A 21,710-nucleotide genomic window follows, 5' to 3' on the forward strand; every position below is an offset into this window, starting at 1 on the left:
TAAGCTTTGAGGCAGCTTGGACTCCATTTCCCCAGAACTACTGGGATCGGCAGCGGGACTTCGTTGGCTCTGCGCGATGCATCCTGGCACACGTAGTTCATTCGGTCCTTAGAGACAGCCACTACAGAAGCCGAAAGACTCAGTTTCCCGGCAAGCTTCACGGTGGGGCTGTGACTGCGCGTGTTGCTTCTAGGGAAACGTAGTTCGGTAGCCTGCATCACCAGCTGTCTCCAGTAGAGGTGAACTCAGTTTCCCAAGTGGCACCGCGGAGACCAGTGCGAAGGCGGGCTTTCCCGGCCTACCGTAAGGTTTGAACCGGGCGGCGGCAGTAGTTCGGTGTGATGGCGCAAGTGTCGTGCGTCTGGAGAGGTCTCGACCAAGATTCGGTACCTTTTAACTCCCACCTGATATCTGCGTATCAGGGCATCCCGCTTTTCCACCAGTTCCCCAAGGACGTTGCTCCCCTGACTAGTCCCAGAGGCGTAGTTTTGGTCTGATACTGCATCCTTACCTTTATTATTGCATCCCCCACTCACCTCTTTAGATCTGACGTTGTGGTCTTTCCTGGGCTGTGCCTTGGGTGCCCACAGTTGGGAGAGCAAGGGCACAAGATGCCAGGGAGCCAGAGCTCTGCCGCAGGCTATGAGTAGGAGCCTGAGATGGTCTGAGCACCTCGATGCGCTTCTCAATGCTACTGACGGAAATGTGGCCAGGATTAAGGTGAGGAGGCGCCTGAGTCCCCCGCCTTCTGGTTTAGGGGCTGTGGGTTAAAGGACTGCAAGACAGAACTCATTGGCCTGTGCATTTGTTTTTTTGCAGCAAAGGCTGTATCCCCTTGGAGTCTCCACCACGGGTATTGTTCCTTTTTCTACCTATCCCTCAGCCTTTTCTCTTTCCAGAATCTGCCTTTTTCCAGTGCCTATGCCGTCCACTAGTCCTTGCAAATTCCAGCTTTTTATTTTCCTGAATAAACATTTCGCCCCCCCACCCCCCCAATAGGCTTTGCACTCGTCCCTTCCTTATTCCCTCAGCAGGAGACCTGACTGGGACCTGGATTTCCCCTCATTACTTGCCTCCCCAGTCAGGAGTCCAAGCTCAACAGCCTTGGGCTCTAGAGACTCCCATTGTCCCAGAGAGACTAAGTTGGGCTGAGGCCCGTAGTGCATCTTCTCTCTGGGATGAATTTACTATTCTTCGATCCCAGCTTCGATCCCAGGCTCAGGTGAGGCATGGAATCCTAGGTGAGTATGTTTGGGGTTTGCGTGAGAGGAGGATACCAGGGGTTGGGGGAACCCCTTGCATAATAGATCGTGTGGTTTTTCTGCCTGGGTAGGTGACTGAGGCACTAAGGCAGGCTGTGCAGGGCCTGCTGGAAGAGCGAGAGCAGCAGAAGTACCAGATCTCTGCCCTAGAAGGTATCTGATCAGTTCTTTTCTTCATATACACAGTCTCATATGTGTGAACACATTTTGTTGCACTCCTGTTGTGTGTGTGCTTGTGTCTTGATTTGCAAGTGGAGTCTCTAGGCTCATGTGTGAAGTTCTTAGAGGGGCTGATCCCCAACTTGTCCCACTACAGCATCACTAAGGTTGCTGCAGGGGGGCCCAGAGCAAAGGGTCCTTCTCCTGGAGCAACGCCTGGAGGGGCTGAGAAGGGAACTGCAGGGCCTTCGAAGCTAGGTACAGGAACAGGCGTGAGCCCAAATACAAACAGGACCACAAAAGTGCAGTGCTACCAGTGGCCTTCACCAAGAGCTGCAGAATGAGTAAGTGATGGGCAAAACCTCGCCTTCTTCAGGCCTCTGAACTCCTGGTACTCTGGTAGCCTCCTCTGGGCTTGTTAATTGGCTTTAGAATGACACTGCTGTCATTCCTGCAGGCTGCAACTGCTGTGGGAGGAGTCAGAGATTCTTTGGGAGGAATTGAAGTTGCTGCAGGACCAGCTGAGTGAGTAAAAGATTGGGGGTGGGTATGAAGTCACCTGTTCCCTTTTCTGGAAAGCCTTCTTGCTTTCCTAATAAATGACCATAGCTCTGACTGCTTGAGCTTCCTAGAAATCTGGCCAAATATTTTGTCTTACCTCTCATGGTGTGAGTCTAGTCTCCCCAGTCAGCTTGGAAACTTCTCAGCAGCTGGACCAGAATGCTTCTGTCCTAGTTTTCAGTGCCAGAGAAGGGGAAGGAAGCAAGTTGGAGAACATCCCCCTTACATTTTCTCTCATCCGCAGGCCAGCACCAGGAGCTGCTGCTGAAACAGATGACTGAGGGGCGGCAAGCTCAGGCCCACAGCTGGTAGGTAGGACCAGGATCGGACCTATCTGTTCACATCTCCCTTTGGAGGCCCCGTCCTTTCTCTGTCTATCCTGTTTTGCTGGCGGGCCAGGATACCCTCTCCTATCTCTATCTCTTTCCTTCTCTTCCCTGTGCTGACTCCACCTGCCTCCAAATCTCTTCTTCCCAAGCCCTCTGCTCCAGGCCATGAGAAACTATCTTTGTCCACATGAGGGTTCCAAGTGTGCTGAAGAGGCTAATTGTGGGGAGGGGGAGTTGCTTCTGGAGAGGGAGAGGTTTGGTCCTACCTGGGCCCATGGTCTGGCAGATGTTGGATCAGCTGGAAAGTGGCCAGGAGGGCAAAAGTCACACCCTGGAGACTGCCAGGACAGAGGTCCAGGATGCCCGGTGGGAGCACGACCCCCTCAGTTCAGGGAGTGTGGGTGCTTGCGGTAGTGGAAGGGATTCGTCTCACAGAGACCAGGCACTAGGGACCAAAGTTCAGCTAGCTATCTTAAATTTGAAATGGGCTGGTAGGGGTGGTATGGTAGGGGTTGCAGCCCATACGGGCAGTACTGGGCATTCTTTACTTGACACAGAGTCACCGAGGTATTTCTATATATTTGGAGGATAAAGGGGGAGGGGACTGGAGTCCTAGCCTCAGGAAGGAGGACAGTTCTGTGCTGGGAGGGCCCCCTTGACCCACCATCACCATCTCTGCCTCTGATTCTTTCCCCTTTGCAGGACCTCCGTTCACGTCCTCCAGTCTAAGCTGCCCCTGGCTGCCACCTTCGCCATGTCTCTTTCTTCATCTAGCTCTGAAGTCAGTCTTCCAGACAGTAACAGTAGTTGGGAACTTTTAAGGTAGCTAGGTGGGGGTAAGGCATGGATCTTGGGGAAGCTGAATCTGAATGGTGCCTGGATGCCAGCTGCCTAATTGTTTGACATTGGGTAGAATGGAGTCTCTGCCTCTTTCTTTGTGAATCCATCAACCTCCGTTGCTCCTTATCCCGAGTCAGGCCTTTATGTCCTTCCCCATCAGGGCCCACAGCCTAGGTCTGTATGTATCACAGTGCTTGCTGATGATTTGTTCTCTCTTCCCTTTCTTTCCTCTTAGATCTCCAGAGGCATACCCTTTCTAACCTGCAGCCCAGCAGCTTTCAGCTCCAGGCCCAGAGCCCTATACTTTAAGGGCCCCAAGATGCTCCTGAGTGACTGTAAGGACTTGTAAGAGCAGTAGGATGATGTCTTCTTTGCTCACCTTCCCTTCCAAGGTCCTGTTTCTGGGTCCCCTTCCCCTCCCCTCTTGATCTAGCTGGTGTTTGCCCTCCCTACTGAGGTTTGTCACTGCCTGTCCAGCCTTACCCACAAGCAATAAAATGGTTTAATCCTGCCTGATGTGTTTTCTGTGAATCAGCACCCACATGGGATAGACTCAGCTGTACCTGTGACTTGACTGCTTCCTGTCACCTCTCTCTCTGAAGTCCAAGTTCATAGACATTTATAACTGTATCTTCTGAGTGCAAGCCCTGTGCTCAGTGGACGTTGGAAGGAAGAGCTCCCATTCTGGTGGGTAGAATGAGGTAGGACAATGCTCTGGGGCAGTACTGCTATGGGGATGCAGAGGAGGGCAAGACACTCTGGTGGGCCTTTGACCTGGCAAATAGAAGGCTTCCTCTCCTTTTTTTTCAGCTTCTGCCTCTTGAGGCTCACTCTAGCCCCTCCATATTTCTTCATCCTCAGCAGTCCAGGCTGCATTTCTGCAGCAGTCTCCTCCTTAGTGTCTCTTCTTTCAGTCTCTACCTCTAGTCCAATGGCGTTCAGGGCTTTTTGACTGTGACCTCCAGTAAGAAATACAGTTTACATTGTAGCATAGTAAATATAAATGTATGTATTTATTAATTGAAACAAATTTTATGATTCAATACTATTCTTTAAATTTTTTTTTTTTTGATGATGAGAAACAATGCTGTATTTAATTTAATTAATTAATTAATTTATTTTTGCGGTACGCGGGCCTTTCACTGTTGTGGCCTCTCCCGTTGCGGAGCACAGGCTCTGGACGCGCAGGCTCAGCGGCCGTGGCTCATGGGCCCAGCCGCTCCGCGGCATGTGGGATCTTCCCAGACCGGGGCGCGAACCCGTGTCCCCTGCATCAGCAGGTGGACTCTCAACCACTGCGCCACCAGGGAAGCCCTTATTCAATACTATTCTTACTAAGAGTTATGCACTCTGATATTTCCTATTATATTTTTTAAAATGCTTTGTGGCTATTGGTTCTGATCCTTCTACCACTTGGTTGCTCTCTGGAAGTATACCTTCCTGGGTAGATTAGGGAAGCTTTACTTTTTCCTTACCTGGGCTTTGTGTTCTAGACAGTGCAGTCCAGGGTTTCCCTAGAAGTAGCAGCATCTCACTGAGGTCTCATTAGGTCTCTTCCAGTGCTAAATACAGCCCAAAAAATAATGTCATTTATCCACCAAGTGGATGTTTATTGAGCATAATACATAACAGTCCTGGTATATATTTGTCCTAAGCTAAGATGTGCAGTGGACTCCCATCTCTTAGCTCAGTCTAGCTGGGAAGAGGAGACAGTTATCTGAAATAAAAGCATAATAAAAGGCTGGGGTGAGTAGAGCAGGAACTACTTCCTGTTTTGGGGTACATTCAAGGCCCTGGCCTAATCAGCAGACAGGTCATGAAGGGTGGGCCTTTGACACCTGAATAGCTATAAGGCAATCCTCATGTTTTCTTCCCCCTCAGCATTAGGGAGATTGATGAGAATGGAATGGTAGAGATGAGACCTGGGTCCAACAGAACCTGTTCAAAAAACAAAACCCAAAAGTTCCCATGAAGGCTCATCTTCCTGCTGAAGCAGATACAAGGAACCCCTGTCTTTGACATCTTTTACTGGGCAGGTGATATATCTGGCATAATGGCACTATTTAATCTACTTGCTACCAGTGCTCTACTTATTTATCAACTACTTTGCATCAAGGTCTGTGGAAGACAGGTTTGCAAGGGTGCCAGGGCTCCAACAGAAACATTAAATAGCAATGTGGAACAATGGTATTTGAACAGTCACCAGGTGGCAGCACATGATTTGTTGCCAGGCGAATGATACAGAAAAGGCTTGCCAAGGGGACTGGGTGATGGTGACCTCTTTTCTCCCTTTAGAGATCCTGTGAGCTATCAATCTTCCTAAAACAGTGTCCTGTAAAGGCTACTCTCCTGCTAAAGAACCTCTGATAATTCTCCCAGCATAAAAAAGAAAGGACAAGTTTGGCATTTAAGCTGAACCCACATTTAACCTCTTATCTCTGCCTTCTATCTCTTACCACACATCTTTCTTAAACTTTATTGCCACCAAAAATGCACACCACCTATACTCCAACTGTTCAAATTCCACTCATCTGTCAAGACCCTTGCAACAGGAGGCAAGTCTAAAGATGGCACAAAGGAGGTCTCTAACCCCAGGGAACGTGGGTGCAGGAAGGCCATACTCCACTGTTTGCCTGCTCTTGCCCTGGAAGCTTCAATCTGCTCAGGCTCATACCTTGATGGCATGAGGTCCAGGCGTATGGAAAGCATGAGGAAATATGTGCCTGTTGAACAGCTGAATAGCATTCTTATTCTCTAACCTGTTTTCAAGCCAGCTCAAGTGTTAACCTCCTGGAAGAAGGCTTCACCAAATCGAATCTCTTAGTTTAGAGGTATTGCTCGCTCAGCATTTATACCCATTGCTCTTACTATCTCAAGTCGCTAATAATTGTTTATTTCAGTTTTCCCTCCACACTATAGTGAGATCCTGTCCGACTCTGCGTTCATACGGCTTTTGCCTACTCAAGTCCTTATTCAGCTATATCTTCACGAAGCCAAAAGCCGCGCCAGTAGAATCCATTTTCTGTTGCCTCTATCAATTACCAAGCGCTTATATGTTTGGCATTTTGATTGGCCCATTTTGTGTTTACTCTCCCGCCCTCTGAGAGGCTCCTGGGCTCGGGTTTTCCCCAGGTGTATTCTCTCCTCCTTGGTTCCGCCCTTGGTTCCGCCTTTCCCGCACACTGCCTCTTCTGTTTTTACTTCTACTTCCTTCCGATTGGTTCCCTTCGTCCTCCGGAGTTGGCGCTTTGGGCTGATGATTGGCTTTTCTGAACGCCCATTGTGTCCACCCTCATACCACGTGGCATTCCTAGTGCTAATTGGGCAATTCCACTAGCTCGTTTTTCCAGGATTAACGATTGATTGGCTGCTCTGAGGGAGGGCTTGAGAAGAGGGGCGTGACCGTTGAAACCCCGCCCCTAGCTTCCCTGCCCGCTTGGGCAGGAGTTTCAGTCGCTCGCGGCCGGGCAGCCCAGGGCTCTTCCAGCTGCGCTCTTTGGCTCGCCGGCCGGATCATTCTCCTGGCCTCGCCGAACAGGCGAGGGGAGCGGCCCCGGCTGCGGGGTCATGGCAGTAGCCTCCTCGTACTCCGCCGCCGCTGGCCCAGCCGAGTCGCCGGCTTCTGCGCGAGGGAGCCCTACCGCCTCCGCAGGCTAAGAGCCGCTGCCGCCTCCGAGCTGTGAGGGCTACTATGCTCCCTCTTTGCCTCCGCCTCCCCCTCCCGCCCGCGCAGGCACCCCTCTGGCTGCTCAGTCCCGCCTCAGGTAACGCCAAGAGAGCGCGTGGGGCACTAACCCAGGGCACCCCGGCCCGCGTGCGCGGCTACCGCCCGCATGGGCTTAGGAGCATTGGTGCTCCGGTCTTTTAGCACTGGCAAGACTCCTTCGCTTCCCGGAGCCTCCTCTCAGCGGCTGGGGACACTCCTCGACCCCTTCCCCTACTCTTTTCACTTCCTTCAGGTTCCCGGGACGGCTTCTTACCCCTGCCCCGCGCCTTCTCCCTCCCCACCTTAGAGGCCCGGAACCCGTAGAAGTTCCTTCGTATCAGGGACTTGGTCCCCGACTCCTTCAGGCTCTTTCCCCACTTCAGAGACTCAGGACTTCTTCATTTCGTCGCAGAACTCCCTTTTCTGAGACCTCCAGCTCCACCCTGTCAGCTCGCTCAGAGATCTGGACTCCCTCACTTTTTTTCTCAAACGTAACACCCTCGAAAACACCCACTTCTACCCTCGAAAGATACTTCCCTCCCCTCGGACACTACTGACTCCTTTTTTTCACTCCTCCCCTGTCATCCCTCCTCTCCGCATCTTTCCTTTTCCCTCCTCTGCCTTTTACCCTTAACTTTGAACACTCTGGACTAAGCCAGTATTCAGATTTAGCTAGAAGTGAAACCGGGTTTGTCGAATTTAAAAACCTTTCAATGTATCCCTCTGAAAAAAACTTTGCTAAATAATTTGGACTTTATTCTGTAGGTATGGGGAGCCATTGAAGCTTTTAAGCAGGAGTTTGGTATGGTTGATTATCTCTGGTGAAAATATGGAGGAAGAATTCAAAGTGAAGAGCGTGGAGGCAGAAAGCCTAGGTAGGCAGGAAAGTAGTGTGCTAATCCAGGTCAGAGGGGAATAGTGGTAGGAAAATGAAGAGAATGGCATGCAGTTCCATGAGGTTTCAAAATAGAGTTGACTGTATGATTCCATTTATACGAAATGTCCAGAGTAGGCAAAACTAAAGAAACAGAATGTAGATTAGTGATTGCCTATGGCTGGAGTTGGGGGTACACACATGCAACAAGACCTAGGAGTAGGGTCATGGGGTATATGCACTTTAACTTCATAAGATATCAGATTGTTTTCCAAAGTGGTTGCAGCAATTTACACTCCTATAGCAGAGTATGAATGTTATCACTGCTTCATATTCTTATTAGTATTTGGTAGTATCTGACATTTAAATTTCTACCAATTTAGAGGGTATAAAAAGGTACTGTGGTCTTTATTTGCATTTCCCCAATTATTAATAATGTTGAGTATCTTGTGTTTCCCAATTTGGTTTCTTCTGTGAATTGCTTGTTAAGTCTCTTGCCCATTTTTCTACTTTGTGGGGTTTTTTCTTACTAAGTTCTAAAAGTTTTTTTTAATATACTTTGAGTACAATTAGTTACAAAAATTCTCTTCTGATCTGTAACTTGTATTTTCACTTTTGTCTTTTAATAGATAGTATTTATTATGAAAAAAATAGAGTTGAGAGAATTAGTGGGGGATTTCTAACTTGGCTGATGGGATGGATTGATAGTGTTAATTGAAATAGGGAACATAAAGAAGCAATTTTGAGGGGAGGTAATGTGATTTTGGATAAGTTTAGTTTGAGGTGTTTTTCAGGTATCATTGTGGGTAGATGGAAATTTGGGTCTGAAAACTGGGAGAAAGTTTGGAACTGAATACATATATTTGAGGGTCAACAAAGAGTATATGGGGGATGTTTGAAGCCTTAGTATGGGGTGGTAATACTGAAAGAAGAGAAGAAAAGGGCTGTGGACCAGAAGGAATATCATTGTTTGAAGGGTAATAGACACTGAGAAAGAGAGGTTAAAACAGTGGGACAAGAACTAGAACAGAATGGCATTATGATAGAAGCCAAAGGAAGAAAGGGTTTCAAGAAGGGAGAGGGCGACCATCAGTGTATGATGTGGTGTATGACCAGTAGAATGAGAATTCGGAAGAAACCACTGAATTTAGTAATTAGAAGATCACTTGCTTTCTTTGAAAGACACTTTAGATAGCGTGATGGTGGGAATGATGGCAGTAGTCAGATCGTGATGGATTGAGGAGCAAATGTGAGACAGTAAAATTACTCTTTCAGGGCTTCCCTGGTGGCGCAGCGGTTGAGAGTCCGCCTGCCGATGCAGGGGACACGGGTTCGTGCCCCGGTCCGGGAAGATCCCACATGCCACGGAACGGCTGGGCCCGTGAGCCATGGCTGCTGAGCCTGGGCGTATGGAGCCTGTGCTCCGCAACGGGAGAGGCCACAACAGTGAGAGGCCCGCGTACCGCAAAAATAAAAAAAAAAAAAAAAAAAAAAAAATTACTCTTTCAACAACTGTGATTATGAAGGAGAGCTGATAGTAGTGAAACACCTTTGTTGAGGTTATGCTATATGCCAGGTATCATAAAGATGCGTTATAGATCACAACAGCCTTGTTTATGTATCAGTATCCCTCTTTTACAGTTGGGAAGCTATAGGCAAGAATTTGAAAAAGTCTGTCTAGCTCTGAAACCTGTGTTCTTTCCACTATGGCACATGTGTGTTTTTCTTTTTAGTATGGTAGGTTGAGGGGAAATTTTATTTAGGAGATACGTTGGGCATTTCATTCTTTGACACCGAAAGGATAGACATCGAGATGGATAATGATGTGGTAGGAGAGAAGGAAGGTGAGAGAGTTTAAAAGATGGTTTTATTTTGTTGATGTGATAAGTTATCTGTGGAGACGTCAATTATCTTTGGAGACTGAAGGAACTATGGTGAGTTTCTGGCTTGAGTATTATGGCCATGGAAATATTCAATGGAAAATGAAAGAGGAATGGATTAAGGATTCTTCTTTTAATTAATTAATTAATTTTTATTTTTGGCTGCGTTGGGTCTTCGTTGCTGCACGTGGGCTTTCTCTAGTTGCGGCGAGCGGGGACTACTCTTCATTCAGTGTGCAGGCTTCTCATTACGGTGGCTTCTTGTTGCGGAGCACAGGCTCTAGGCATGTGGGCCCAGTAGTTGTGGCTCGCAGGCTCAGTAGTTGTGGTGCACAGGCTTAGTTGCTCTGTGGCATGTGGGATCTTCCCGGACCAGGGCTCGAACCTGTGTCCCCTGCATTGGCAGGCATATTCTTAACCACTGCGCCACCAGGGAGGGAAGTCCCTGGATTAAGGATTAAATAAAAAAGATTGCTGACACATTTAAGCCAAGTTAAAGTTAGAAATATATATTTGTAGTGGGGCCCAGGAGCATGCATTTTCCACTCCAGCAGCCTAAGAGCAAGAGGGCAAAAAAGATGATTGGGTTGATCCAGAATTGGAATTTACAAGAAAGAAAGGTAAAATGGAGAGTAATTTTACATTGCTAGTGATAGTGTGGGAGGTATGATGGTATGATGCACTTTGAGCGTCAGAGCTGGGGCTGTGAGAAATAAAACCTTCTTTGGGGCTGGTGTACTTGGAAAATAAGGAGACAATCAGAAATGTGGTTGAAGACTAGGTTTTGTAAGAAAAACAGAATGAGAAAGCTGAGAGTTCAGTATAAATATAGTTTCAAGGTAAAACAAAAAACAGTGTAGGGACTTCCCTGATGGCGCAGTGGTTAAGAATCCGCCCACCAATGCAGGGGACACGTGTTCGAGCCCTGGTCTGGGAATATCCCACATGCCGCGGAGCAACTAAGTCTGTGTGCCACAACTACTGAGCCTGCACTCTAGAGCCTGCGAGCCACAACTACTGAAGCCCGCGTGCTTAGAGCCCATGCTCCGCAACACGAGAAACCACCACAGTGAGAAGACTGCGCACCACAATGGACTAGCCCCCACTCGCTGCAACTATAGAAAGCCCATGTACAGCAACAAAGACCCAACGCAGCCAAAATAAATGAATGAACAAATGAATAAATATGTAAATAAATAAACTTAAAAAAAAAAACCAGAGTGTAACTGTCTCAGTGCTGTTGAAGGGGAATAGACGCATAGATTATTGAAGTAGTGGGAGGTTAAGGGGCTATAAAGGATATTGATATGTCATCAGTATGGATGTCATAGTTGCCCACTATGAAGCGGGAAATGGAACAGAGAAGATATTGGGTCCTATATGTGGGGCTGCTCAGAACTAAGGGACCCAGAATTGAGTTGGACGTTCCTTGGCACTTGTTCAAAAGCAGTACTAGGTGGTACAGATATTTGTGTGTGAATTAATGTCGAGATCCTCAAATACTTGATGCCCTGGATGTATGATGTATTATTCTCTCAAACAGATGTCTATTTGGGATGGTCTGAAACACAGATCTTTTGTGATTTGGCATATGATAGGCCTGTTTAGCTCTGTTTAAAAGTGTACGTGCTGAGAAGCTAGACTAGGGAATCTCCAACCCAGTATCCCCAATGACATTTTGTACTTACGTTATTTGTAAAAAGTAAATTACATATTTACATATTTACATGTACTCATTCCCTGGCTTATTTAGAGTAGAAAGCTGACTTGCTTTAATGATTTTTTCTCTATGTGAAAGTGTTTATAAATATAATCTTTGTGTCGTACATTTCATCTTTTCTGCAAAATGAATGTTGTGTTGGAATTTGAAATCTATGATAAGGGCTTTTATGAGAATTTTGTCTCCTTCTGGTAAATGAAGCCCAAGTATTACATTGTATAGTGTGGGTGATGGTGAATGTTTTGGGCCAACAATGAGTATTATACTGTTTTCCAAGTTGTCATATGGAGATGACTTCAGTGTAGTCTCACTGGTGTTATTTCTACTGAGCACTCGGAGTGGTTGTTTCAGAGAAAGGCTTACTTGTGATAATTTTTAAATCTTACATTCCTGAAAATTTCAGAAAGGCAGTGTGATATAAGGAAAAAAGTGGAAGTCCTAACTGTCATCGACCCTGTTATGATTGGCTATATGATTGTAGGCAAATTTTTTATCCTCTGAGCGTTAGGTTTTTTTAAATTTGATTTTTGAATAGGTAATACATTCAAATGGTTAAATAAATAGTTGAATATTTATATATTTTATATAAACAGTGAAAGTCTCACTCCTATGCCTATTCCTCATCCACGCAGTTTCATGTCCCTTGCCCAACCACTTTTACTGGTTTCTTTACACTCTTTTAGACTTTCTTTAGGCAAACGCTTACAATTATGAATGTATTTTTCCTACTTTTCATGCAAAAGTTAGTCCATAGTCCCCACTGTTCTGTACCTTCAACCCATTACCCCCCAAATTTTTTTTCACTTAATGTATCTTGGAGATCTTTCCAGATCAGTACATAGAGAGTTTCTGCTTTTTTTATGAAATCTGCACAGTATTTCATTGAATGGATGTATCATAATTTAACTAGTTCCTTATTGTTGTACATGTATGTTGCTTCTACTCTTTTGATATTATAAGCAATTCTGTAATGGAGACCCTTGAACATGTGTCATTTTACATGGGTAAAAGGATATTTGTGGGATCACTTTATAGAAAGTGGGATTTCTAAGTCAAAGGATATATGCATTTATAACTGTGAAATATGTTGCCAAATTGCTTCCCTTTGGGGTTGCTCCAAAAGGTGCATTGCCTGTTCACTCACCAACATTAGCTGTATCATAGCTAATACTTACATGGTACTTACTGTGTACCAGATACTGTTCTAAGTGCTTTATATACATTACTTCATTTTATCTTAATAACATCCTTTGAGGTAGGTACTGTTATTATCTCCGTTTTTCAGGTTAATAATTTGAGGAATAGAGACTTTAAGTGATTTGCTCAAATCATACAGTTACTGTGGCAGAAATTCAAACCAAGTATTCTGGCTTCAGGATTGGTGTTACTAAGATTATGTTTTACTGTTATCAAAGTTGAATTTTTGCCAATCTGATAGAGAAAAATGATACCTCAGAGTAGTTTTAAATTTTAAAATATTACGTTAAGGTTAAGGATCTTTTTATATTGTTTGATCACTCATGTTTCCTTTTCTGTAAACTACGTGTTTAAATTCTTCACCTGTTTTTCTTTTGAGTCATAGGCCTCTTTCCTATTAATTTCTAAGTTTCTCTCTCTTTTTATATATGATATAAATATGTATATATATTTATTTATGTATTGATATATATGTATTTATGTATATATATCATATATACATGTAATAAGATAAACTTTTTTGTCTGGGGTATGTATTGCAAATATTTTCCCATTTTGACATTTGTCTTCTGACTTCTTTTATTCCCATGCAGAACTTCTAGATTTTTATGTAGACAGACTTATCAATCTTGTCTTCTATGGCTTTTGGATTTTGAGTCATAGTTAGAAAGACCTTCTTCATCTCAATCATTAGTTTTTTTTTTTTTCAATCATTAGTTTTTTAATCTATCCAGTGGGAACAAGAAAATAGAATTATTGTTAAGGTCAAAGTGCTTTGTGAACTGTAAACTGTAAATCATTACACAGATGAAATATGGTGTTACTTATTAATTTGTCTTCTGAACAAATTGTATAGAGATTGTCATCTCTTCTCCTGCATTAAATGGAATAGGATGACAAATTTTTGTTTTCTGCAGTGTGGGAAACTAGGGTGGTATTGATCTTGTGGTCAGTGTTTTTCTTGGACAATTTGCATGGGATCTTTTTCAAAAGTAGGCACAGTGGAAATCCTGAAGTATTTTTGCATACTTTAGTCTTTGTTGTTCTTTGTATTAGGTATAATTGGAATCTGACTAAAAGTTCTCAAAAATTGTTTTGCTTTCACATTAGCTATGGTTGACAAATTTGCACATTATTTACTTTGCGTATTGTATTCTTACTGATTGGTAGGAATTTGTAATTTGGGAGGACCCCTCATTTGTGTGTGTGTGTGTGTGTGTGTGTGTGTGTGTAAGATTATAAAATTAATGCATGTTCATTAAGGAGGAATTGGGGAATAGAGATGATTTTCAATTATTCAAATCTCCCCAAGATTCAAAGAGTTAATAGCCAATGTTAACATTTTGGACTCTCAGGATTCTTTTTGTGTATGTGTTTGCATTGTCATTACCAACTCCCTAGGGTCTGGCATAGTGCCTGGCCCTTAGTAGGTGCTAAATAAATATTTGTTGACTGAGTGAATGAAAGAATGAATATGTTTTTACATAGGAAGTACGGAATCTCAATGTCTTACTTATTTTCATTTTTTTATCCACTGTAGATTTTGATTCATATAGTAGTATTAAAATTTGTATGCCATAATTCATTTGGAGGTGAGTAAGTTCAAGTCTAACCCTCACGGAGCTCAGAGTCCAGTGAAAGAGACAGATAAGCAACAATTAAAATACTGTGTGATAACTATAATAACAGAGCTTTGTGGAAGGCATTATCAAAACACAGAAAAAAGAGATTGAAGGGTCAGAGAACACTTTCCTTATGAGGTGATCACTGGAGAGCCATGTAGAAGAGGTCAAGAAGAACATGCCAGGGAGAAGGAATATTCCTTCTAGGTATTGAAGTGTGAGCAGGACTCTACAAGTAGTTCTCTATGTTTGGAGCAGATTGTGTCTGTGGGTAGAGGAATAGAGATAGATGAGGCTGGAGATGTGGGCAGGGGCCAGCTAAGAAAGAGCCTTTGTATCACACATGAAAAGTTCTCAAAAGTTTACTTATTTTGGAGAATAGATTGGGAGAGGTGTGAGAGTGAAGCTAGGAAGACCAAGAAGATGTTAACTGAGCACAACAGCTGGAATGAGATGAACATCACTTAAGCCAAGTTAGGAGGGGAAAGCTACACTTGAAAGGAGGGTTAAGTCTGGGGGCTAATGGTTAGGCCAGTTTTAGTAGAGCAAAGTCTTTGAATGCCAAGCTAAGGAATTTTATATGCAACAAATGTCATTGAATTTTTTTTTTAATTTAAAAATTTTTAGTTTTGGCTGCGTTGGGCCTTCGTTGCTGCATGTGGGCTTTCTCTAGTTGTGGCAAGCGGGGCCGACTCTTCGTTGCGGTGTGCGGGCTTCTCATTGTGGTGGCTTCTCTTGTTGCGGAGCATGGGCTCCAGGCGCATGGGCTTCAGTAGTTGTGGCACACGGGCTCAGTAGTTGTGGTGCACAGGCTTAGTTGCTCCGCAGCATGTGGGATATCCCCAGATCAGGGATCGAACCCGTGTCTCCTGCATTGGCAGGCGGATTCTTAATCACTGCGCCACCAGGGAAGCCGCCATTGAATTTTTTTTTAACTGTCATGTGTGTTATGTGAACTGTTACAGGTTGCAGTTTGCTTCCTTCCCACTAGTCTGAAATGATGTTGAAATCTTTCATGCTTATGAAATAGTAGAGATATTATCAAAGACAATTGTATTTAAACAGAAGTGAAATTTCAGACTGGAATATGACCCTTTATTTGAAAAGTATATATGTGTATATATATTAAAGAACTATGAAAATAGGCATTGTTTGAAAATACCTTTTATAATAGTTATGTACTCTTTCCTTTGGATTCTTAAGACCAGATAACCCTGTGGCATGGTAAGGCTCTGGTCTTGTTGAAGCTTTACAAGTATAAGGAAATCACATTAAAAGTCCTCTTAAAGCTCCATAGTTACATTAGAGAATACATTTTTAACTGGAATTAGAATTTTTTTCCTGAATTTAAATCAGAAAGAAAATATTTTAAGGAAGCAAACCCGTTTCAGAAAAAAGAAATACCAGGGAGTATGCTGTAGTTAATATGAATTTCGTTGAATTACTACAGGTCAGCTTTTATGTTTGTATTTCTGTATATTAATAATTAAATGCTTTAAGAGATTCATTTTCATTATACATTGATTGTGAAATTATGTTCAGTTTGCTATATTTATTGTCAATATAACATTATAGAAAGTTTAGAATAAGAGTAAAGAATAAGTCATACATTTTCTACCCAAAATAACATTATCACTTTGGTATAATTCCTTTATTTTTTCCAGTGCATACTTTTATATAATTATAATCATTGATTATTCAATTTTTATATTTTTGCCCCTCCCTCTTCACACTTAACATATAAATTTCATCTCATGTAGTCTAAGCTATTGTAGTGGGAGGGATGAGAGGGTGATTTTTAGTTGTTCTAAGCTTTTTTTTTTTTTTTTTGCGGTACGCGGGCCTCTCACTGCTGTGGCCTCTCCCGTTGAGGAGCACAGGCTCCGGAGGCGCAGGCCCAGCGGCCATGGCTCACGGGCCCAGCCGCTCCGTGGCATGTGGGATCTTCCTGGACCGGGGCACGAACCCGTGTCCCCTGCATCGGCAGGCAGACTCTCAACCACTGTGCCACCAGGGAAGCCCTGTTCTAAGCTTTTAATCTTCATTTTTTAAACAAAAGTAATGCAAGATCATTGTAAAAAAACTGAACAGAAACGTATTCCATAAAAAAATGAGTCTTGGGACTTCCCTGGTGGCACAGTGGTTAAGAATCCACCTGCCAATGCAGGGGACATGGGTTTGAGCCCTGGTCCGGAAAGATCCCACATGCTGGGGAGCAACTAAGCCCATGTGCCACAACTACTGAGCCTGTGCTCTAGAGCCTGCGAACCACAACTACTGAGTCCACATGCCACAACTACTGAAGCCCGCGTGCCTAGAGCCTGTGCTCCACAACAAGAGAAGCCACTGCAATGAGAAGCCTACACACAGCAAGGAACAGTAGACCCTGCTTGCCGCAACTAGAGAAAACCCGCATGCAGCAATGAAGACCCAACACAGCCAAAAATAAATTAAAAAAAAAAGTCTTTCTTATAATCACCTCTTCCACCAAGATAAAGTTTAATATATGCATTCCTTTAAATTTTTTTGATATATACTAATGTTTACTATTATATTAAAAAATAAAAATACGATTGCACTATACATTCTATTTTGCCAACAGTGACGCTGTCAAGTGACAATACCAATATCTTGGTATTGTCACTTGACAGTGAAACTTTGACATCTCTCCATGTTAGTATATATAGAATTTACCTCATTCTTTTTTTTTTTTTTTTTTGTGGTACGCGGGCCCCTCACTGTTGTGGCCTCTCCCGCTGCGGAGCACAGGGTCCGGACGTGCAGGCTCAGCGGCCATGGCTCACGGGCCCAGCCGCTCCGTGGCACGTTGGATCCTCCCAGACCGGGGCAAGAACCCGTGTCCCCTGCATCGGCAGGCGGACTCTTAACCACTGCGCCACCAGGGAAGCCCTACCTCATTCTTTTAATGACTATATAATACATTATTTGGATGTATTCCAGTTTATTTAACCTACCCTATTGATGGACATTTGGATTGTCTCCAGTTTTTTTCTGTTACTGACAACATGTAAGTTAATACATTCTTGTACATTTATCTTATGTCTGCTTATAGTAACTCACTTATTTTGTTTGTTTGTTTTTGTTTTTTTTGCGGTACGTGGGCCTCTCACTGTTGTGGCCTCTCCTGTTGCGGAGCACAGGCTCCGGACGCGCAGGCTTAGCGGCCATGGCTCACCGGCCCAGCCGCTCCGCGGCATGTGGGATCTTCCCGGACCGGGGCACGAACCCGTGTCCCCTGCATCGGCAGGCGGACTCTCAACCACTGCGCCACCAGGGAAGCCCAGTAACTCACTTTTAATGGCTATAAAATATTCCCTTTAGTGGAAATAATACACTTGAGAGAGAAATAAGGTTGAAAATATTTTTTGGTGAATATTTTTTGACAATACTTCATGTTATTAATTTTGTTTTGCCTTTTATCAGATTCCTCCTTTGACCTTTGTAATGTAAACTATAGAAGAGCCTGCCCTAACCCCAGGAATCTAACTTCCTTTTTCTCTTGATTGCTTTCTTTACCAGCCTCTGAAATAGACTTCTAACCACTTTATCAGAAGAGGTGAGTTGCCTATTTGACCTAAGTGGTCTTCTTAAATCAAATAGGAAAATTCATCAAAATAAAGATTAACCTGGAAATTTATTTATTTATCTATCTATTTATTTTATTTATTTATTTTTGGCTGCATTGGGTCTTCGTTGCTGTGCGCGGGCTTTCTCTAGTTGTGGCGAGTGGGGGATACTGTTCGTTGAGGTGTGTGGGCTTCTCATTGCGGTGGCTTCTCTTGCTGTGGAGCACGGGCTCTAGGCATGCGGGCTTCAGTACTTGAGGCCCGCGGGCTCTAGAGTGCAGGCTCAGTAGTTGTGGCCCACGTGCTTAGTTGTTCCGTGGCATGTGGGATCTTCCCGGACCAGGGATTGAACCCGTGTCCCCTGCCTTGGCAGGTGGATTCTTAACCACTGGACCACTAGGGAAGTCCTATCCTGGAAATTCATAATCCTCTTAGTACTGTAGCATCTCAGCTTATTTGAATGGGCCTAATATCAATCGGTTGATCTTGTGTCAAGTTTCATGTTCCAGCATAAAAAGCTTTAGATACATTTAGTGTACTTAGAAGATCAGAAACTATGTTTTTTATATCCAGATTATGGGAAATAATAATCCTACTCAATTCTGTCCTAGTTAGACCATATATGTAATATTGTGTACTTTTTTTGCTATTGTGTTTTAGAAGAGCTTTGACAATTTGGAGGGCAATTAAGGCTAAACTTTAAAGAAGATAACCAGGGAGCACTTGATGCCATGTTTCATGGGAAACTTGAAAGACTTGTGTATATGTGCCCTGGAGAAAACTTGGTAACTGAAAATGTATAATAAAGAAGAAAACCAGACTTAATTTGTTGTATACTTGCAGCATCCAGAGCTAGGATTAAGGTTGGGCTGGGGAAGAGAGAGGAAAGGGAACTCATTTTTATTGAATGCTTACTGTGTGTTATGCACCCTGCCTTTTGCTTCATTTATGCATTTTTATCCTTTAATTCCTTAGTGTGTTGTCATTAATTCTCATTATAACTCAGTGAGATATAGTTAATATTTACCTCTATTTTATAAATGAGGGGGAGAAGTTAAGTAACATGCCCAAGATGATTCAGCTACTTAGCTGGAATCAATTTTTTAAACTTGTCTTGTTTAATTTATTTTGGTCACATACGTATGTTTTAAATAATATGTAACAGTGTTATTTTAGAAAATTTTTTTTCTGCTCTCATTTCATGAAATTTTATGTCTTTACATGCTTTTTCAATCTCAGTATCTTTGCCATCACTAGATCTTTTCTGAATTATCTAGCACAGTTTGCCATGGTATATCATCTGCTCTTCCCTCTAAGCTCTTTTATTTTTTTATTCTAGCAAAATTTTTTTTAGTAGAACTTGAGATTTTTAACTTAATTGTGATGCTATTTATTTATTTATGGCTACGTTGGGTCTTCATTGCTGTGCGTGGGCTTACTCTAGTTGTCGCAAGTGGGGGCTACTCTTCGTTGCAGTGAACGGGCTTGTCATTGCTGTGGCTTCTCTTGTTGTGGAGCATGGGCTCTAGGCGTGCGGGCTTCAGTAGATGTGGAACGAGGGCTTCAGTAGTTGTGGCACTTGAGCTCCAGGAGTTGTGGCTTGAGGGCTCTAGAGCGCAGGCTCAGTATTTGTGGTGCATGGGCTTAGTTGCTCTGCGGCATGTGGGATCTTCCTGGAGCAGGGGTCGAACCCGTGTCCCCTGCACTGGTAGGCGGATTCTTTACCACTGCGCCACCAGGGAAGCCCTGGATTCTTTTTTTTTTTTTTAACATCTTTATTGGAGTTATAATTGCTTTACTATAGTGTGTTAGTTTCTGCTTTATAACAAAGTGAATCAGCTATACATATAAATATATTCCCATATCTCTTCCATCTTGCGTCTCCCTCCCTTCCACCCTCCCTATCTCACCCCTGTACGTGGTCACAAAGCCCCAAGCTGATCTCCCTATGCTATGTGGCTGCTTCCCACTAGCTATCGGTTTAACATTTGGTAGTGTATATATGTCCATGCCACTCTCTCACTTTGTCCCAGCTTACCCTTCCTCCTCCCCGTGTCCTCAAGTCCATTCTCTAATAGGTCCGCATCTTTATTCCTGTCCTGCCCCTAGGTTTTTCATGACCATTGTTTTTTTTTTTTTAGATTCCTTATATATATGTTAGCATATGGTATTTGATTTTCTCTTTCTGACTTACTTCACTCTGTATGACAGATTCTAGGTCCATCCACCTCACTACAAATAACTCAATTTTGTTGCTTTTTATGGCTGAGTAATATTCCATTGTATATATGTGCCACATCTTCTTTATCCATTTATCTGTCGATGGACACTTAGGTTGCTTCCATGTCCTGGCTATTGTAAATAGAGCTTCAATGAACATTGTGGTACATGACTCTTTTTGAATTATGGTCTTCTCAGGGTATATGCCCAGTAGTGGGATTGCTGGGTCGTATGGTAGTTCTATTTTTAGTTTTTTAAGGAACCTCCATACTGTTGTCCATAGTGTCTGTATCAATTTATATTCCCACCAACAGTGTAAAAGGGTTCCCTTTTCTCAACACCCTCTCCAGCATTTATTGTTTGTAGATTTTTTGATGATGGCCATTCTGACTGTTGTGAGATGATATCTCATTGTAGTTTTGATTTGCATTTCTCTCATGATTAATGATGTTGAGCATTCTTTCATGTGTTTGTTGGTAATCTGTATATCTTCTTTGGAGAAATGTCTATTTAGGTCTTCTGCCCATTTTTGGATTGGGTTGTTTGTTCTTTTGATATTGAGCTTCATGAGCTACTTGTAAATTTTGGAGATTAATCCTTTGTCAGTTGCTTCATTTGCAAACATTTTCTCCCATTCTGAGGGTTGTCTTGGTTGTCTTTTCATCTTGTTTATGGTTTCCTTTGCTGTGCAAAAGCTTTTAAGTTTCATTAGGTCCCATTTGTTTATTTTTGTTTTTAGTTCCATTCCTCTAGAAAGTGGGTCTAAAAGGATTTTGCTGTGATTTATGTCATAGAGTGTTCTGCCTATGTTTTCCTCTAAGAGTTTTATAGTGCCTGGCCTTACATTTAGGTCTTTAATTCATTTTGAGTTTATTTTTGTGTATGGTGTTAGAGACTGTTGTAATTTCATTCTTTTACATGTAGCTGTCCAGTTTTCCCAGCACCACTTATTGAAGAGGCTGTCTTTTCTCCATTGTATATTCTTGCCTCCTTTATCAAAAATAAGGTGACCATATGTGCGTGGGTTTATCTCTGGGCTTTCTGTCCTGTTCCGTTGATCTATATTTCTGTTTTTGTGTCAGTACCATACTGTCTTGATTACTGTAGCTTTGTAGTAGAGTCTGAAGTCGGGGAGCCTGATTCCTCCAGCTCCGTTTTTCGTTCTCAAGATTGCTTTGGCTATTCGGAGTCTTTTGTGTTTCCATACAAATTGTGAAATTTTTTGTTCTAGTTCTGTGAAAAATGCCAGTGGTAGTTTCATAGGGATTGCATTGAATCTGTAGATTGCTTTGGGTAGTAGAGTCATTTTCACAATGTTGATTCTTCCAATCCAAGAACATGGTATATCTCTCCATCTATTTGTATCATCTTTAATTTCTTTCATCAGTGTCTTATAGTTTTCTGCATACAGGTCTTTTGTCTTCTTAGGTAGGTTTATTCCTAGGTATTTTATTCTTTTTGTTGCAATGGTAAATGGGAGTGTTTCCTTAATTTCTCTTTCAGATTTTTCATCATTAGCGTATAGGAATGTAAGAGATTTCTGTGCATTAATTTTGTATCCTGCTACTTTACCAAATTCATTGATTAGCTCTAGTAGTTTTCTGGTAGTATCTTTAGGATTCTCTATGTATAGTATCATGCCATCTGCAAGCAGTGACAACTTTACTTCTTCTTTTCCGATTTGGATTCCTTTTATTTCTTTTTCTTCTCTGATTGCTGTGGCTAAAACTTCCCAAACAATGTTGAATAATAG

The 21,710-nt window shown here is 43.0% G+C and overlaps 2 protein-coding genes across 14 annotated transcripts in view; both read left to right on the forward strand.

Annotated features, from left to right (window-relative positions):
• Positions 1 to 53: 53 nt before the first annotated feature.
• LOC109550386 (uncharacterized) lies at positions 54 to 3,662 on the forward strand. Of its 10 annotated transcripts, XM_073790503.1 has the most exons (9): positions 54 to 386; positions 545 to 720; positions 820 to 853; positions 1,032 to 1,222; positions 1,334 to 1,415; positions 1,579 to 1,765; positions 1,879 to 1,946; positions 2,227 to 2,294; positions 3,387 to 3,662. In XM_073790503.1, exons 2-6 carry the CDS (start codon positions 643 to 645, stop codon positions 1,677 to 1,679), a joined length of 486 nt encoding a protein of 161 aa, XP_073646604.1. In that variant the 5' UTR covers positions 54 to 386; positions 545 to 642; the 3' UTR covers positions 1,680 to 1,765; positions 1,879 to 1,946; positions 2,227 to 2,294; positions 3,387 to 3,662. The 10 variants fall into 10 exon arrangements, 6 of the variants coding, with proteins under 6 accessions (XP_073646604.1, XP_073646593.1, XP_073646615.1 ...); XR_004529191.2 differs by having other exon boundaries at positions 54 to 720; positions 1,032 to 1,241; XR_012325315.1 differs by having other exon boundaries at positions 54 to 720; positions 1,205 to 1,241.
• Positions 3,663 to 6,459: 2,797 nt separating this feature from the next.
• TESK2 (testis associated actin remodelling kinase 2) overlaps positions 6,460 to 21,710 on the forward strand; it is a 129,909-nt gene continuing 114,658 nt past the window's right edge. For 2 of the 4 annotated variants that reach the window (XM_033867458.2, XM_033867459.2), the window contains exon 1: positions 6,460 to 6,915. The gene's annotated coding sequence lies outside the window, so the exon portion shown is untranslated. Of the gene's footprint in view, positions 6,916 to 17,690; positions 17,728 to 21,710 lie in introns of those variants that run through there. The other 2 variants (XM_033867450.2, XM_033867455.1) reach the window with 2 other exon arrangements.

This window comes from Tursiops truncatus, chromosome 1 (genome assembly GCF_011762595.2).
Source record: "Tursiops truncatus isolate mTurTru1 chromosome 1, mTurTru1.mat.Y, whole genome shotgun sequence".
Taxonomy (NCBI): Eukaryota; Metazoa; Chordata; class Mammalia; order Artiodactyla; family Delphinidae; genus Tursiops; species Tursiops truncatus.